The sequence below is a fragment of the Nothoprocta perdicaria genome, unplaced genomic scaffold, assembly GCF_003342845.1.
Source record: "Nothoprocta perdicaria isolate Ctin4 unplaced genomic scaffold, notPer1 scaffold_376, whole genome shotgun sequence".
NCBI classification, from domain to species: Eukaryota; Metazoa; Chordata; class Aves; order Tinamiformes; family Tinamidae; genus Nothoprocta; species Nothoprocta perdicaria.
In genome coordinates this window covers 464972-482706 of record NW_020455617.1, presented here as the reverse complement: position 1 = coordinate 482706, position 17735 = coordinate 464972, and the positions used below count along the sequence as shown (strand labels likewise).

Below are 17735 nucleotides of genomic sequence, written 5' to 3'. Positions count from 1 at the left end.
CATTAATGAGCGTCCCTGTGACCTGCTGGTTAATTTATAGCAGGAGGAGGGCGGCCGCGGCCCAGGAGTGCCCCGGTGTTTCCCTGCCCGACTTCATCTCCCTCAACTGAAGCCCCTGGGCTGCAAATCGGCCGGATTTGGTCAGCCTCCGTCTCTCAGCCAGCCTGGTTTTCCCCTTTCCCTTCTTTTCAAACTGCTCTCCAGGCGGCAACAACTTCTTGGCTTCCCACGTGGATCGGCACATGGAAGACTCCCTGCATTCCCTGCCGGCTGCCCTTGCTGTCAGCACCGAGGGCCTCAGCAGGGCTGCGGGCCCGGCCAGCGCCTGGGGCTCCCTTCTCCCGAGCTCTGCGCGCCAGGCGTGTGCTCAGCGCCGTGTCACGACACTCCCAACTGCCCAGCTGGCAGGATTCAGCTCCTGGCAGCTCAGTGCTGATTCCAGGCTCATTTCCATCCTCCTCCTCTCTACAGCACTGCGAGCAGCAGTGACTCACTGCGCRCTCACGTGAGCCAGGCACCTGTTCAGCTGCTCTTTACCCTTAAAAATGCACATTTTTTTACAGCGAGGTAGAGCACCAAACACTCTGAGTGTAGAAAGCAGCTTCCAAACCCATCCGAACTGTTCAGCATAACTGCAGCTGAAGAAATTATAGTCAGAGCAGACTGGCCCCAAGCTCGGTAACAGCACAGTGGGCCCTGGCCTTTGCACAGAACAAAACCTGCGTTTTTTTCAGTCTATAAAACCTCCTCCCCAGTGCCAGGCAGCTACAGACTTGCTGCAGRTCCCCAACAAACAACATTTTTGAAGGCCAGGCCTTTTACTTTAGCTGCGAAGCCTAAGCTGCGCCATTTTGATACCTGMCCTTCTTGCCAGAACAGCTAATTACTGTCCCTCCTTGCTCTCTGGTCGCAACCATCTTCAATGCCCTCAGATATTCCTACTGCAAGCATTTTATGAACAYAGCAACACTCTGCAGTAGCAGAAAAGCAGCAAAAGAGCAGCTTTCAGTGAAACCCAACCTATGTAATGAAACCTACCCTATGCAAAGAGAAATCTTAACTGATGCTGTTGTYCCTGGCACCTAAAGAAAACTTCTATTACTGCATCACAGAATAAACTCAAGAGAAATTAATTCCAAAGGTCTCAGAACAACTTCAGCATTTTCATCATTCTCTGCTCATCTCTGGATTCCTCTAGTTACTGTCACAAGGTGAAGAGCAACCACCAGCAGCATTTCTAATGCAAAAACAGCAGCAGCATGTGACTCTTTGCACAGCAACATTCTTCCTTAAATGAAACACGGGGCTTTTTTAAACATCATGCCATATTTGAAATATTTGTCATATTTTACTAGCAGGCTTCTTTTACCTCTCCCTCTCCCAGGCTAGCTGGATTAAATAGCTGGGAGATTTATAGATAATATAACTCTCGGACAGGAGCTGGAACAGATTATACCTAACCAGCAAGCAAGGTCTGGATACCTACTGCAGTCACTGCTGTCCTGGCCTCATGTGGTTGACCGTGCGAGTCACAAGCCGGGTGCCACCATGATGTGTTTCTCTGTCTAGCTTGGAGCCCCCTCTCGTGGTATTAATACACCTGGCCTTGCTCCAGGCTGCCGCTTGGGCTGCCTGGGATGGGAGAGTCCTTGGGATCCTCATCCCGGACCACGTAAAGCGCAAAAATCCCTACAGTGGAGAAGAGGAAGGTGGAGATCAAGTTCATGGATCCCCCCCGCTCTTCATCACTCCCCCCAGTRAAGGCTCAAGCGAGACAACGGCTGCCCTGTGGTCTGGGTTGGACTGGAGCCGACAGCGCTGCTGGTCTCCAGCTGGGAATGACAGCGAGTAAGGAGCAGCAACCATACACTCCAGACATCCTTGAACATATTAAAAAACTCCCTGTGATTTAGCACCAGTGCCACTTTCCACCCACAGATTTCCTCTGCAAATCTTGCTCCCTGGGCAGCATCAGTTTTCCTGCTCCAAGTCTTCCCCATGTCTACCCTCTTTTATTTCAAAAGCACGGTATTAGCTATTCCAGAAAATGTAGCAAATTCCAATTAGAAAAGATGAAAGACACCTGCTCCTTGAATATTAAGAATAAAAAAATACCAGTTACTATGGCTGCATAATACAAAGATTCTGCAAAAGGCCATTTGGTTCTTAATGAAATACATCTTCTCAGCAACTCGAATTCCTGTAATCCAGCAACAAGCAAGCTAAACATCATCACAAGCTGCAATGTAACAGCCTGGAGCAGGGGAATTTCCAACATGCTTCATGCTGGGGATAAGTGAGGAGAGGGGTGAAGGGACTGAGCACAAGTACAGGGAAAAGTATATTTAGGTTCATGCAACTCAAATCCAGTGGCATGAGGGTTTTCAATATTAATTTAAAACACTGAAAAAATGTAGAAAGAGGATGACTACACCTCTTATACCCACACTAGTAGCTATTGACTAATAATAAGGAAAAAAAAAACCCAATAAAAGCATTTCCTCCTGTGGGAGAGGCACATCTATTAGAGACACGGCTGTCCCTATGAGCTTCTTGCAGCAAAAGAGAAGTGGCCTCTTGCTAGAGGACTTGGCAGCAGCGAAGTTGGGACGCGTGGGTCCTCGTTGAGGGCTCTGGCCCTGCTTAGCAGCGTGTGAGTAAAGAAAGGAGCCCTGGCAATACCTCCTGGAGCAGCTCCTGTTGGTGCCCCAGCCCTCTGTCCGGCCCTGATGGGGAACAGACCTTGGCCAGGGGACAGCGGGACGTGGAGGCTTTGCCCTCTGCCACTACTTCTAATTCTGACTATGTCTAAGCTAGGGTTTAATTTTCTCTTTTAACTGCTTGCCAGCTAAGTTACCTGGCTGTAAATGCTCTCGAAGATGTTCTCCAGGGATCCGGCGTGCGCGGTGCCCAGGGGCTGCATTTGCCTGAGGCAACGGGGCATCACCCGAGCGTGTCCTGGACCTGCAACGAGACACGGCACGAGCTCATGGAAAACGAGCCCGCGTCCGGGAGCGTTTCCTCGCCTTCAGCCTTCTCTGCCTCACTGCTACCCACCAAACACCACAGGAGCACCGCGTGGCTGAGGTTGGAAGGGACCTTCCAGCTTCTCCAGAGCACCCATTTACAAGGCATAAATGTACTCACCGTGCCGGGCAGCAGGAGACTTTTGTCTGCTCTGTGAGCAGAACCGTGAAGTTAGCAAATAGCTCATAAAATACCTTTTTCTTGCAATTACTTTTACTTAAATGCCAATGTTTACGCCAAAGCAGGTGCCCAGCAAAGTCTGCGCAGAAAACACCTCCTGAGCTGGTGCCTCCCCAGACTCAGGGACACCAAATTAGAGTGAAGTTCATCAGGATAAGTTGCTTTTTTTTTTCTTTTCAGCTAAGGAAATCACTTATCRCCAAATCCTGGGAATGCCGAACAGCCAAGGAGGCAGCAGCCCCAACTGCAARGCCTGGTTTTTAACTAGAGTCCAACCGATGGCAGCATCAGTGTTGACAACTGAGTAACTGCCGAACTGAAAATCACATTCTCCAGCATTACCAGCTTAAAAAKGAGCAAAAGAGCAACTGAATGGAGCATTCCAACATTTCTGGGTCTTAAGCTACATCTCCCCAGCTCAGGGCAGGTTCTGCTTTAGACRTTGCTCTCTCCTCGTGGAAGGTGATTCAGCTTTTGACATTTCTTTCTCTTCCCTTTGCCTTATGGAGCACAACTTAAATCTTTCTATGCTGTCTATTTTCTGTACGTTGGGAGAACCTGTTCTTCTAAATAGCAGCAAATTCTGTTGCCTTCAAGGGTTACAATGACACGTGTGAAGCAAAACGAGGTTAGAARAAGGTTTCACGCTGCAGCACGTGGACGGCTGCGCTCATGCCCAGAACACAACATTTCCACAAGCGATAAAATAGCCCTTGCCATGACATAGAAACAAGCTACTCATTCGTTACCGTTCCTATTTTAAAAATGTTTATTTAGCTGCAAATATTGCTTCTCGTTCAAATTCTCCCGACAAATGCAAAACAGCTTTTTGGTGGTAAATAGCAGGTATTTATTTGAAATGAAAAAAATACTTAAGTACCTGAACTATTGCATTTAATCATGTATTGTAATTGTGTTACTCTACCTTTTTGCATTGGAGACAAATATACAATGAACATTCAGATATCACAGATTGCACACTAGATAGTAAATCTTCAGGCCTTTTACATAACCACCAAAAAACAGATATTGGATTCTGCAATATAGTACAAAATTCCACACTCCAGTCTTAGCCAGTTATCTTCAATTTACTCCTGATGCTGTACAAATAAATGGCCATTTAACTAGGGCTTACAAGTTAATAATAGGACAAAAAAAATATACATTGCACTGACACAAAAAGTCAGCTGTGTTAATAGTCATGCAACAAGTAACCAAACTTGCTGAAATTAAAAATACTTTCTAAAAACAGTCTTAACTGCATAAATATTTTATACACAGTTCATTTACCCAAACCAAAGGAGTCTTTAAATGGTACAAAGCAAAGAGAAGTTTCTACCGAGTTTATACATAAGAAAGTGCAAAATAACTTAGCTAAAGTGTTCTGCTCTCGAGCGGATGCCTGTGGGCCGGGGGCACAGCTTGCACACTACACACAATGTTAGAGCACGGGGGGAAATACACCACGAAGAACAAGGCAGGAGAAGACACGTGAGGTACTCGCAGAGGATACCGGCTACCAATGTTAGTGTACGTGAGTATAGTTTTTTGCCCAACACATTTTTTTGGGTTTTTWAAWTTTTTTTTTTCACATGGAAAACAAAGCAAGGAGTTGCATTAGAAGCTGCAAAGAGGAGAAACGGAAGGATGAAAAGAAAGCCAAGCCACTCGCCAGGGAACAAAGCAGTTGCCCGCAGCACGGGCTGCCGGAGGACGGCCGAGCACGTGGGGTTTCTAGCCCCCCTCACCTCCCAAAAGCAGAGACTAAGTCACAGGGCTGCGGTTAGCGCTCCCAAAATGCTGATTTCTGTGGGTTAATAACTCACCTCTCCCTAGCGAACGTGCAAAGGACAAGGAGCGGGGCTTTTTCCTCCGCTGCCAAATGGGGAAAGTGGAGAACAACGCGGGGACGAGGTGCSCGTGGAGCTGGACGTGGCCAGCTGCACCCTCACGAGCTGGAAGACCTCGCGCGCGTGCCGAACGCCACTGCTGGGCTGTGCGTGTCGGGATGACACCGGCGCCGCTGCCGGCAGCCCTGCTCTCCTAAGGGGCTGAACTGCGCCGCTGGAGAAGTTTCAGTTGTTTTTGGATTCCAAAGGGATCTGTTTGGGTCCGCTAAGCTAAATCAACCTGCATTTACTCAACAGTGTGCAAGGGCTCTCAAGAAGCCTTTCTGCTCGTTTGGGGACCTCGTACACAYACCGAAACAGGAATTCATCTCATTTTACAGACCAGCACATCCATAAGAAACCAACATGTATCCAAATACATAGTAAACCTTCAGTGCATAAACATGTGATATCAGGGTAAGTAGTAAGTGGTCAGGATTAACAAATTACTCCCTGCTCGAGCCTCAAATCAAGAGAAGACAGACRTGCCCAGGCAGTGCCGGGGACCCTCCGGGAGAAGCTCACAGCAGCACAGGAGGAATCCAGAGTTTTGAGCTCTGGATCCAGAGCTACTCCCTGCCTCAGGACCAGACCCTGCTCGGATGGTGCCAGAGAGGGATAAATCTCATTGCTCGGGGTGGCAAAACTCCCAGAAAGGCCAGTAATAGCAAAGCTGAGCTGTGGTCTGTCTTCTGTTGCTTTGGGACACATCCTTACCGTTATTTAAAAGAATCCAYGGTGAATATACCTAAATCTATATCAGTTTGTCACCCATTTACAAAATATATACACGTACAATTAAAATGAAAAAAAAAMAAAMAAAAAAMMCMMMCMAAMAAAAAAAAAAMCCACTCTCCAGACCTCGTTCAGAAAAGTGAGTCCACGGGCCCGAGGCCTGTGTCCCAATCTCAGTGGATGTCAGTGTCACTCTACTTCATCCCACGTGTAGTGCAAAATTAACGACCGAGTAGTTAAAAAAAAAAAAAAAAAAAGCCAATAAATTTTATTCATTAAAACTTTAAAATGTTTTGAGGGAGATCAACTGCTGTCCTGAAGCTGAGACCTGATGCCATGCGCTGGCACGTGAAGACAGGCTTTAGAAGCATTTCYGACATTATTGTTATTAATACTACCCAGTTACAGAGCAGCAGTGACGTTGTTCTCTCTATATATTTTGAAAACAAGCTACAGGACAACAGTGGCAAATTTTACGCCCGGGAAATTAATTCTATCTGCAGGCCGATTGCTAAAGAGGGTAAAAGCTGGTTCTTGTGCTGCATGAATCAGCTGCTAGCAAACACGACACAACGAACAAAACTCCAGCTCTGACATATGTATAAAAGAGGCCTCCTTGAATATGAACAACACTGAGGTGGTAAATAGTTTGGTATAAAATGCAACAAAAGTGTACAGTTTAGTTCCTGGCTATCTTACAGTTAGAATAAAATACTCCGAGTCCTATTCTCAAAAAAAGTTCTCCTTTGGAAAAAATCCAGGTAATTCTACGAAGAGTCTTATTTAAATTAAGATACTGTGGGCAACTGAAAGAACAAACATGCACAGAACGGCTTTTTAACAAAAAAATACACATAATGCCTTCGAGTTCTCTTTTTGTTAGTTTGTTTTTTTAAACATTCATATTTCAGCTGATAGATGAGATAAAAATGACACACAAAGTATAGTGGTTAATCTGAAGTCCCATGTAACAGGCAGTTAAGTTCATAATTAGATAAAAAGGCCATTATACCTATTTACAATATACACAAGTTGCTTGCGAAGAAGGCAGATTTACAACTATCTTCTAAAAAGCCTTCCCCTTGCCCCCCGCCCCCCAAGAAAGATGACTAACTCTACAAAACCAAGACAAGAACCGGTAGTTAGGATAAGTGAGGATTCTCTCCATAGCCACGGCAACAGAGAGCTCTAGAGGTTGACAGTTTCACCATTTTGGAGTCATCACTCCTGTYTTCCTGGGCCTTGCTCTTCATTTAAATAATGCTGTTGGCCTCACACACCTTCAACCAACACAAACCTAGTTCAATGTTCCCTTTGCCTTGCAGTGCTTGAAACGCAGGAGAAGCTTAAGTGTAAACAGGCAATATTGGAATCCCTTCTGCTCCCTGCACGATGCCGGTGCCCGGAGCAACGGCGGGGCTGGACAGGGTCCCCTGGGGCTCCGCTCCGCGGTGGCCGCTGCCCCCTCAATTCCTGGGCCCTTCCTCGGCACCCCGCTCGTGCTGCAGGTTGTAGTAGCAGTTCTGGCAGACCCTGACCGGCGAGGAAATCTTCAGGCGCTTGATTTCCGACTGAAACCGACTGCACCTGTAGGGAAAAACAACGTGGTGAGCACAGAGCCCCTGCCCAGCTGGCTGGCTTTTGGTCCTGGGGCCAAAATATGGGTCAAAACGAGGACTTAAACACTAGCAGTCTGTTCAAATATATCTTGAGGGACAAACGTAGCACAGGCCCCCAGCGCAACGGACCCGAGACGAGTCTCCGCTTCAGCTCCTGACTAAGGGGAGCTCATGCTCATCCTGTGTCATATGGTTTTGTATCTGAGGTTTATGCTCCTGCCTCCCAAATCAGCACCCTGAGCAACGCACGCAGTTCCAAACACAACTGTGCTGCTTAAGGAAAGACAAGAAGAACCATTTGCTGAAAAACAAGTAATTTCTCTTTTTCTCAAAGTTGTCTGGAGACTTCGCTCCCTCAGCTGGGCAACAGGGAGGTTTCCACAACACAAGCAGCTTTCATTTCCCCWTTGATAGTTGGTGCTTAAGTGCTTTAACAAAGGGCCTAGTCTGTGTCTTCCAGAGAGAAGACTGCCTTTCCCTGGAGGTTTTGACAATGTTTTCTTTACCACTTCTGCTTTGCTAAAGAAGTGGAAAAACCTCAGCCTCTTAACAGATCCCAGTGGCATCCCACAGCTTCCCCTAGCCAAAAACTCCGTGCGGAAGAGCCCGAAGGAACGTGCCGAGCGACTCACTTCTGGCAGAAGAGCTGCCCGCAGTTCCTGCAGTGGTGCCGCCTCTCGGTGAGGGAGAACCTCACCGTGCAGCCCGAGCAGCTGTCGCCGCCCTCGTCCTTCACCCAGTGGTCGGCCGCCGAGCGGCCAGGCTGGTCGCTCACGGACCAGCTGAACACGCGGCCCCGGCCGTCCCCAAYCAGGATTCTGCTGTGATCCCTGCAGGAGAACACAAAAGCAAGAGCGTTGCCACAACGGTGACAGACTGGACCTGTCAGACTTGACTCATGTTAAACTCCGGGGGCAGTGASTAACATTGAAGTTTGCCTGGTAGGACGCAGAAACATACATTATCCGAAATAAATCAAATTATTTTAATATTTTATTATCTTAATAGAAGCAGCACAAAAGGGCATTATCGAAAGGGTGCGTGCTGGTTCCTATTGCAGCCCCCATCAGCGCAGAGAAAATGTTTCAGGCAAGCAGTTGTGAGGCACTCACTTAGAGATGCCCAGCGCCGTGATTTCTGCTGGATGTGCGTTGTCCTTGCGGTCAAATGCTGTGTGCATAGTTAGCTTGCTCCGGAACACTAACTGACGCTCCCACCTGTATCCTGGAAAGGAAACAGGAGGAGAAAAAGCAAGTTTACTTGGYGCCTTTTTGTTATTTCTCATCTGCACGCATGCATAATTTGATAAAAAGGAAGAATCATGGTCTCCCCAGAGGCAGACAGCTCTCTGCAACTCACACTTCACCTGCTGATAACACATTTTCAACTGCTCCTCAATGCACCTAAGAAAGGAGAGGCCGGAATACAAGGCAAAGAGACTTCTGAGTGCTCAAGTGTAGCTGAGAGTTGCAGGGGATGCTAAAACACAAAGGTGAACCTTGTTCCAAAGCACAACAGGACTAAGGTAGGATTGCTTCATTTCTTAGAAGTCAGAGGCTGATTTCAAACTGAAGAACAATGCACAGCCTTCTGCAAGCCATTTTTTTTTCTCTTTGCCATTTATCAGCCACACATGAAGCTCAACTGACCGGGGAAAAAACATCGTTTGAAGTCATTTTTTTTCTAGAATACAACGCAGCTCCGAGCAGCAGGGCCAGAGAGGGAACCCTTAGGGCTCGGGGCTGACAGTGCTTGGATCTCCCAGAGGCAGCGACCCCGGCTCACCTGGTTTGAGCTTGCTGTAGTGCCGGGCTTCAGCACAGCTGGCGTGTGAGTGGTTAACCTGAGCGTGGGGATGCACCTTCCCTTGTCCCTCCGAGTAATTCACAAAGATGAAGCCATCTTTCTCATCCAGGCTGAGCTGGTCCGACCAGCGCCTGGAGTCATCGGAGCCGCTGTCTGCCGACCACGTCGCTGCCGCTCTGCTCGACGACGACCTCGGCCGGTGGCTGGTGCTGCTTGGCTGACTCTGACTCTCTTGGGGCTTCGCCTCGTGGCTCACGCACGGATCATCTGCCTCGGAGTCGCTGCTCTCCTCCTCCGGGGCTTCCTGCCCTGGATGGTGCAGGGAGAGCGGATGATGTTAGCAAGACCCGTGCGCTGCCTGAGCTCTTTGCCTTTTCAGCAGCTCTGCTGCCTTTCTGCAAAGCTCAAACCACCAAACGCTAAGCAACGGTGAAAGGCAGGCTGAGAAACCCAATAGAGATTTGTTAATAAAAGGTTTTGTTAATATAAAAGTAGCGACTGCCAAATGTTTACTTTCCTACTGRAAAAAGGAGATATATTAGTATCATAAGTTTCAGATCCAAATCCAGATCATACCTACAACATGAAGGGGGAAAGATAAATGAGGTAAACAAATGCCCCATTAAGGATGGACCAAATTCTTCCTGAAAAGAAAAATCATGTAGCCAATATTGCTTGTCTGAAAACACACAACTCCATTACTAGGTTTTAAAGTCTAATATCATGCCRTGATTTTATTTAAAGAAATATTTAGCTTTTTGACAGTGGTGGCGTTCACTGGGTTTATTGGCAACAGAAGCAGTCACGCAGAGAAAAGTTTACTCCAAACACAAGCTGTGTGGCATGGACRTGATTTCTTTCTATTTGTAGCAGTGTAAAACCAGCACAAGGAAAGTAATGAATGAAGATTCCTATTTTAATTCCATGTGGGATGTCTATTCTATGTCAAGACAAAATCCGTAACATCCATTCTGCACTGCACAGGATAGAAAAGGTCAGATAAAAGGCAAATAGAAAACAATGGTCATAGAGACATACCTATCTGGGCTTCCTGACAATCCTCTTGCATTTCCAGCATTTCCACAGGCTCTGGAGCTGGTGTTTCTGGTACCTGCAAAAACTCCATCCGCCAGAACTGGAGGGACGGAAGGAAAGCACATATTGAAGTCTTAGCTGTCTTCCTCGCTCTCCCTAGGGCTAAGGTGGCTCATCAAAACTGTAAATCTGCACTGAGAGCGTGAAAGGCCACATCTCCATTCTGAGTATTTTGGTTTTTTTTGGACTGTAGATACTATAGCAGGCATGTATGTTCATGCCCGAGTCACAAGTGACCAGGGCACATGATATTATTTAACATTTTAGACTGTTCAAAGCAAAAATCCACTCCATACTGCAATCTGGCCAGTAGACCCAGGACTGCACATCAAGCACTGAAAATCAGGCTGCATGCTGCTAAAGTTTCCGATCTAGTCCCTGGCAAATTACTTCTCCAAAGGTGCGCAGGACAAAAATTGGCAAACAAAAGCCACCATCTACAGGCAGAAAAGCTGGTGACCAAAATAAAAAGTGACTGGGCTAATGGCACAGTTTGGTTGCAGCACSAAAAGCAAGCTGCATTGCCTATCTGATCTGGAGCTCCCTCTTCCCCCAGGGCTCATTGGTCTGAGAGGAGCACAGCAGAGCTGCTTTGGGTCCTGCCAGGGCTCTATGCTGCACGGCCAGGACCTCTCTACCTGCTGCTAAGGGACCTACCCGGACAACTCCATCCGAATGTCCCGTCACGATGACATTCTGGGTATCCCACTCGTTCATCTCCGACACAAAGCAGCACATGATTTGCTGGCTTCGGCCGGTGAACGTGTTCACGCTCGCCGTCGGGTTGCCGTTAATGCTCCACACGTGGATGTAAGTGCCAGCACACGACACGATGTCCCCCTGAAAAGACAAGAGCAGTCTTGATCTTCTTGCCACAAATAAAATAGAGGCTAAATTTATTTGCATAGTTCAGCCCAAACAGATTTTTTTTCTGAAGTTCTATACAAGCTGAGTTTAACTATCTAAATAAAGAGGATAATTCGCATTTTAAAAATTATTCCTAAATTTGCTTCCATAATTTCCTTTTGAATTTGCTTCCAAAATTCCTAAATATGCTTCCATATGCATGGTAGCTTGTAAACGTAAGAGTTGCACCTCTTAAGTTAAGAGCTGCACCTTTTAAACTTAAAGCTGGTGCAGCTTTATCTAATATACCTTCTGCTTGAAATTTTAAGAGAAGCCAACCAAGGTTACATATGAAAACGTTCCCTTAGCTGCTGTAGCAGGTGTGACAACTGGCTCTGAGCGCTGCACTAAATATCCTGCTGCTGGCCCTGCATGGAACAGGCTCAGGTGAATCTTTAGATCAAAGGCACAATTTACTCCCTAAAGCAGGTAATACAGGTTTAAGGGGAATTACACAAGTTCTCTCAAACCCACAGAAGAGCTCAGTTGTTTTCATTTTGCTTTAGCAATCTCAGGGTCACTGTGAGTGGCACTGGGTTCTTACCGTTAATTCATTTATACAGAGAGCTGAAACGGGAGCCCTGTGACCTCGAAGCTGCGTCAGGAAGGAAAGTTTATTCAAATCCCAGATGATGCAGGTGCGATCCCGGGACCCACTCACAATTATGTGATAAGCTAGCGATGCTGTTAAACACGTGACAGTGTCAGTATGGCCAAGAAGYGCCTGCAAAACAAAAATCAAGGACAATACACGGCGGTCAGGAGAGAGCACAAAAAGTATTACATGGAACCCCTTTACTTAAAGGGATGCAGAGAATGTAGACATGAATGATCCCACCAAAAGGATCACATGGACTGATAAGTAAAGTATTTAAATAGCAAGAATTACCATAATCAAATTTTTGGTACGGATTTATTTATTTTTTTTTTTTTTCCATTTGACAAGTAATCTTAGTAGTCCAGACTTTAGGGGTTGGAAGATATGGCTGGAGTAACCCAAAATAATAAATAAATAAATAAGAGAATCTGACCCTTCCTGCTTCCTCCAGCTGCATTACAAGCTCACCTATAGGATCAGTATATAACTTGCACAGTTAAGACAGTCACCCTTCCTTGTTTATATAAAATATACTTGTTTACAAGTATATTTTATGTGCAGCGCAGAATCCGCATACAGAACAGAGTTTTACTGGATTTTACCTGTTTCAGTGTCAGGGCTTTGGCCTTTTCTTTGGAGCTGCCCATTTCCCACACGCACACCACCGTGCTCGTTCCTCCCGTGATAACCAGCTTGGGGTTCGGGCAGATGGCGCACAGGATCTGCCCCCATTCCGACAAACCTTCGTACACGATCACCGCCTGGAAACAAGGGACAGGAAGAGGTGACTTGCAAAACTGGTGCCTGCTCCTTTCAAAAGGGCAGCTCGGGCTGCTCTGGTTTAACATCCGTTTCACAGCTGTTAACGGTGTGGATAATTTATTTGTGCAAGATAAAAATAAAACCCTGAGTGCCACCCTGCACGCTGGCCCTTTATAAAATGAAGATATAAAGATACTGTAAGCCCGGATGCAGGTTTTCCTCAAACAGAACCAATTCCGATCTCTGCCACAAGATGGGTCCTGCCAGAGCATCAGAGAGGAGCTTTTACCGCGTGGATTTAATTCACAAATTAACTGGGAACATTTTTAAAGATATTATTAATGTAATGTATTAATGTAATTTAATGTATCATCAATGTAATGTAACATGTTTAATGTAATTCTTCTAGCGTTCTAATGTCGACCACTGGACAGTGAGCAATAAAACAAGCATGTAACATGGAAAGATTGTTCAGTTCATGCGTGGAATTTCCCTACAACAAACCACTTTCTTTTGCTCCACTCAGCACTCAACCCAGTTGCAGGGCACAAACCTTGTCCGACTCGTAGGTCCCCAGTCTACAGCTGAGATCTGCATAGCCCCAAGCGAACGTTTTATTCCACGTGGGTGGGATGAGAACCTTGTTTTGCTCCACGGCCAGAATGCCCTTGTCGGTGCACACGATCTGTCCCACGGGCTCCTTGAGCTCTGCAAGAGAGGAGAGTGTCACTGGTGACAGGTTCACATGGACAAGCCTCAGTGCCCATCTCCAGCAGCCCCTTCCCAATCCATTTAAATGCCCCAAACACTCAACAGGGACAGGATCTGGGTGGTTCAGGTTCATGGCCACAGCGGTGGTGCTTTACGGGGTATTCCTAACGTGYAAAGAGCTAACGGAGACTGCAGCTTGGAGCTCTGCTCCCACCCGAGTCACTGCACGAGCYGCCTTTCAAGCCCAAGATGACCAGAAGTCATCTCTCCAACCCTCATGGCCATTAGAACCAACCCTACCATTTTTGGTGCAGTTAGAAACATGCATTTTTTTGGTCCTAATTACAACATCTTGGCCAAGCCTTTCAACCAGCTGCATTTCTAACCACAGCCTGTGGTTTCCTACCTATTTTTGTCAAGCTCTGCAAATAAAGATGAACACATCCACGTTTCTTGTCTTAGAAAGCACTACTCCTGTTGTATTTTGTCTAACCAAAAAATACCCTTTTTGGTGTCAGTGTGACTGCTTTCCTGCCAACAGTCCAAGCACTTCTTGGTGCTGTTGGGAAGGAATTCTTCTGCTACAGCAAAGCACAAAAATTGAGTTCACTCAAGCCCCAGAAGCCAAGGGCCCTGAATATTGTCTACACACCTCTGGAACTGGCTTCACACACAATCCGCCCAACTTAAGACTTTAAGGATATATGTGGACCAAATTTTATCTTTTTTAATTTTAAAAGTTATGTTGAATAGGTACAAATTTTGTGTATTTTTAAGATAAGCATGAATGCAATATTATAGCATTGGGGTATTTTAACTGCCTTTGTAACAAAAGCATAAACTTCAGAAACGACAGGAAAGAAAACAAAGCAAAATATGAAAAGGGGCTTTATTTGGCTGGAACTACAAATGCTATGGGAAAGGAACAGGAGTAAACAGGCTGCTTTTAAGTTTTACCTTTCACTGGTGCAAGGGATGGCCGCAGGTTGTCTAAATGATGGAAAAAAATCTTGTCACTCGCAGAACCAGGGGGCACAGAGGTTCCCACAGCCTCTCCATTCATTCGGCTTCTAACCCGTTTGGGCGGGTGCGGCTTTTTAAAGAGCTGAAGAAACGAGCAAGAAAGGATTTCTAAATAGTAAATGATATCTAAATAATCATCTAAATATTTGCAAGGCTGTAAGCATGACAAAACATTAATGGTGACTGATACAGCTTCCGAAAACAGGCAGATCAGCAAAAGTTACCTCAAAGCTTTTAGTATTCATGACTTCACTTATTTATGACAATCGTTTTAAAAGCACTGCCATAAGTAATATAAAATCCAACTGGCTATAGCGAGTAAAACGTTTTTCAAACCACACCCAGTTGCAAAAACAGTTGAAGGAAAGTGAGCAGAAACCCTGAGGGTGACACACAGCGTGGTGAACAGTTCTAACCCAGCTTTGAAAGGAACCTTGTCCCACAAACAGCTGGACACTTGCAGAGTGTGGAACTACCAAATAACAGAGCAACTGCACGTGTGGTCAAGGCACTGAACCACGTATAACAATTATGATCAAGAAACATGCTTTAACCCTTAGTTGTTTCATGCCTATCTCATGATAGTGAATCAGTGAGTTTCCTTCATACTGCTTTGGTGCTAATTCCTGACATCTTGACTAATCTCAAAGTACTGCAGTTTCAGCAAGAAAAATAATTCCTTTCTCCTCTGAGTTACTGTTCCTCTTGGCTTCTCCCCTTGGCTTCACCAGCAAGTGGGATCTCCAACGCTGGTAGGGCCTGTGAAGCCACCCTTCGAAATGCAGCACCAGCTCCTGAAGTTTCTGCATCCTGGCCTTAAAATAGCAAGTTAAACTACCTTGAACACGCCTGGAGGGAAGAGGAATGATGAGGGGGATGTGGTCCTCGCACCCCAGTCACTACCTTGCTGTACATCTCCCTGGGGAAGATCACAGAGGGCAATAACAAAAGCTCTAAGGCCTCATGAAAAATGGGCTTCTAGAGCCCTTGCCACCAAAAGTGACTGAGAGGAACCGGGGCATTTCTCACGAGGCTCGGGCCCTTGGTCATGCCACCAGGGATGCTGCTTCTYTCGGTGCAGAGCACCCACTCAGCACCACTAGTTAGTTAGTTCCTTGTTAGGAAACAAGGCTCTAGCAGCCCCCTGGGGATAGGACATTTTGACAGGGAGCATCAACAGGCTGCAATGATCTTCCTGCAGAACGGGGGCAGCTGAACCAAGGGCATTCAGGGCACCATTCTTGGACCCCAAAACGATATTTTTTTTTTCAAACTCTCAAATTTCTAATGGATAACAGTCCAAAACAGTTGCAGTGACATAACAAAACCCTGAGGTGCCCCTCCATTTACTGCAGTCTGTTGTTTCCTCTAGTAAAGCATCACGTGCTCTCYGGCAAGTCTCAATCCTACGTTTGTCCTTAACAGACACTTTCAGATTCAAAAGACATTTCCAATCTCATGAGCAAAATGTCCCTTTTATCACATTTATGACTGAAATATAAATAATTGCACATCACTGGAAATATATTTGCAAACAAACTCTCACTCTCAGGATATTTCATTCCTCAAGCACTTGCCTCTTCCTTATTCATGCATTATACAGTTCAACCAGCATGCCATCTGGCAAGTAAGAATTAAGACCAGGGTACCTGCTTTGGKATCTGCCCAAAGTTATTAATGAATCCTATGGTAGCTGTCTCCTTTAACGGATCATTGATGTTATATATGTCCACTTGCCCCTCGTAGAAGAGGTGGTGAAAGACGTTCACGGCTTCGACCGCAGCGGGGCCTTGCTGCTTATAGCCAAAGATCAGGTCGATCCACTCATGCAGATGTGCACTCACAAAGTCACATTCCAGAGCCTGGAAGACCAAGGAGAGGCATTAAAATGGACCACCTCACCCCGACATCGTCTATTTAGGGTCATCAAAACAGGTGTTACCTCCCGATGAACTCTGATGAATTCACGAGGATCTCCCTTGGCCCATGGGGGGAGTATGACATCCCCAAGCTTGGTGCCATTTTGTTTGCAGCCTACAAAAAAACAAAATAAAAACAACTTGAATACAAGGATTCAAAACGTCCTGGTATGATGATAATGGTTCCAAGTATCAAAACAACTATTTTTTCTAGCTAGGGAAGTTAMTTAGATTAGCATTACTTCTTTGTGGTTTGTTTAAGAGTTTCACGGCATGCAGTCTGAGCTCCAGGTCCTTCCCTTCCCTAATAAATGCTCCTTGCAACATGGATTTGTGTCTTACTATTTCTATTTCATTGCATTTACACTTTTCTCTCCCTTCCTGCTGCAGTGAACGAGGGAAACGGGCAGCAGAACAGCCTTTTGCAGCTCCTGCAAGGCTGGCATCTCATTTTACCTACTTAGCCTGCAGTGAAGCAGCCAGCCCTGCCAGCAAGAGAAGCCGTCCACTTTGCAGGCAGAGGAATCTCCGCAGGGAGGTTCATCCCCTGCTCTCTTCTGGACTCCTATTTTCAGCTGTCCTCCCACGGGGCAAACTGAATAAACACAGCAGCTCTAACTTGAGAGACTCTGCAATGTCTGCATTGGGCAGATCTCTTTAGCGTGCACRTAGCCAGGGACATGGCAACTGGGTATGTTTGGAAGGAAAATAAATGCTGGCATGAAAGGGGATAACATCAAACAGAGCTCTCCTGCTGTGACCATTAAAAGGGGGCATATTCCAATTACTAAAAATACATTTTTTAAGAGATACCCCAGGTGCATTCCTGCATTGATTTTTTGTTGCTGAGAGCCACTTCCACACCTCTTATTAATTCTGAGCACCATCAAATCTCCAAGTTCACAGGAGTGTAGGCGCAGTACTTTGCTCCAAGAGAAACATTTTTTGCATGACCAGACTGTGAATATATTCGTAGGAGGGGGAGTCAGAAGAAATTTTTCCTACTGTCKTTCCAAAAGGTCAATAAAGGATTTCTAGGACTTTGTCTGATGATCACAATCCAAAGTTATCTAATATGGAACTAGATGGACTGCAATATTTTTACGGTAACAAACTCACACTTATTTTATTTTTTGTAAGGTTGTAGTTTTAACTTATAATACATTTAAAATAAAGGATCTTAGACTTGTTAAAATTTATGGCTTAATTAAGCCTTATTATTAAAATTTGATTTACAGCACAGAGCTCCAGAGATTCTAGAAATRGTGATATACATAGTAATGCATCTTCAACTCATATGACTAACCTGTGAGTAAATTTTACTGCTTTCAAGCAGTTGTTAGAGTAAAAAATAACTGCTGCATTTCATCAAAAATACTTCAACAGAAATATTTTAAGAGGCAGGTGTAAAAAGTCTTTGCTAAACCTAAAGCAAAGCGCGATAAAGATTCTGAATGCTAACATG

The 17735-nt window shown here is 45.7% G+C and overlaps 1 protein-coding gene across 1 annotated transcript in view; it reads right to left on the bottom strand.

Annotated features, from left to right (window-relative positions):
- Window positions 1–6233: 6233 nt before the first annotated feature.
- Window positions 6234–17735, bottom strand: part of WDFY3 (WD repeat and FYVE domain containing 3) — an 84677-nt gene continuing 73175 nt past the window's right edge. The window contains exons 54-65 of the mRNA XM_026044677.1: window positions 16294–16385; window positions 16001–16213; window positions 14286–14433; window positions 13171–13325; window positions 12458–12616; window positions 11802–11981; window positions 11009–11191; window positions 10295–10391; window positions 9236–9565; window positions 8563–8674; window positions 8083–8280; window positions 6234–7418 (exon numbers count right to left, since the gene is read on the bottom strand). Of these exons, the coding sequence (XP_025900462.1) occupies window positions 7298–7418; window positions 8083–8280; window positions 8563–8674; window positions 9236–9565; window positions 10295–10391; window positions 11009–11191; window positions 11802–11981; window positions 12458–12616; window positions 13171–13325; window positions 14286–14433; window positions 16001–16213; window positions 16294–16385 (1988 nt within the window). The 3' untranslated portion in view covers window positions 6234–7297. The remainder of the gene's footprint in view (window positions 7419–8082; window positions 8281–8562; window positions 8675–9235; window positions 9566–10294; window positions 10392–11008; window positions 11192–11801; window positions 11982–12457; window positions 12617–13170; window positions 13326–14285; window positions 14434–16000; window positions 16214–16293; window positions 16386–17735) is intronic.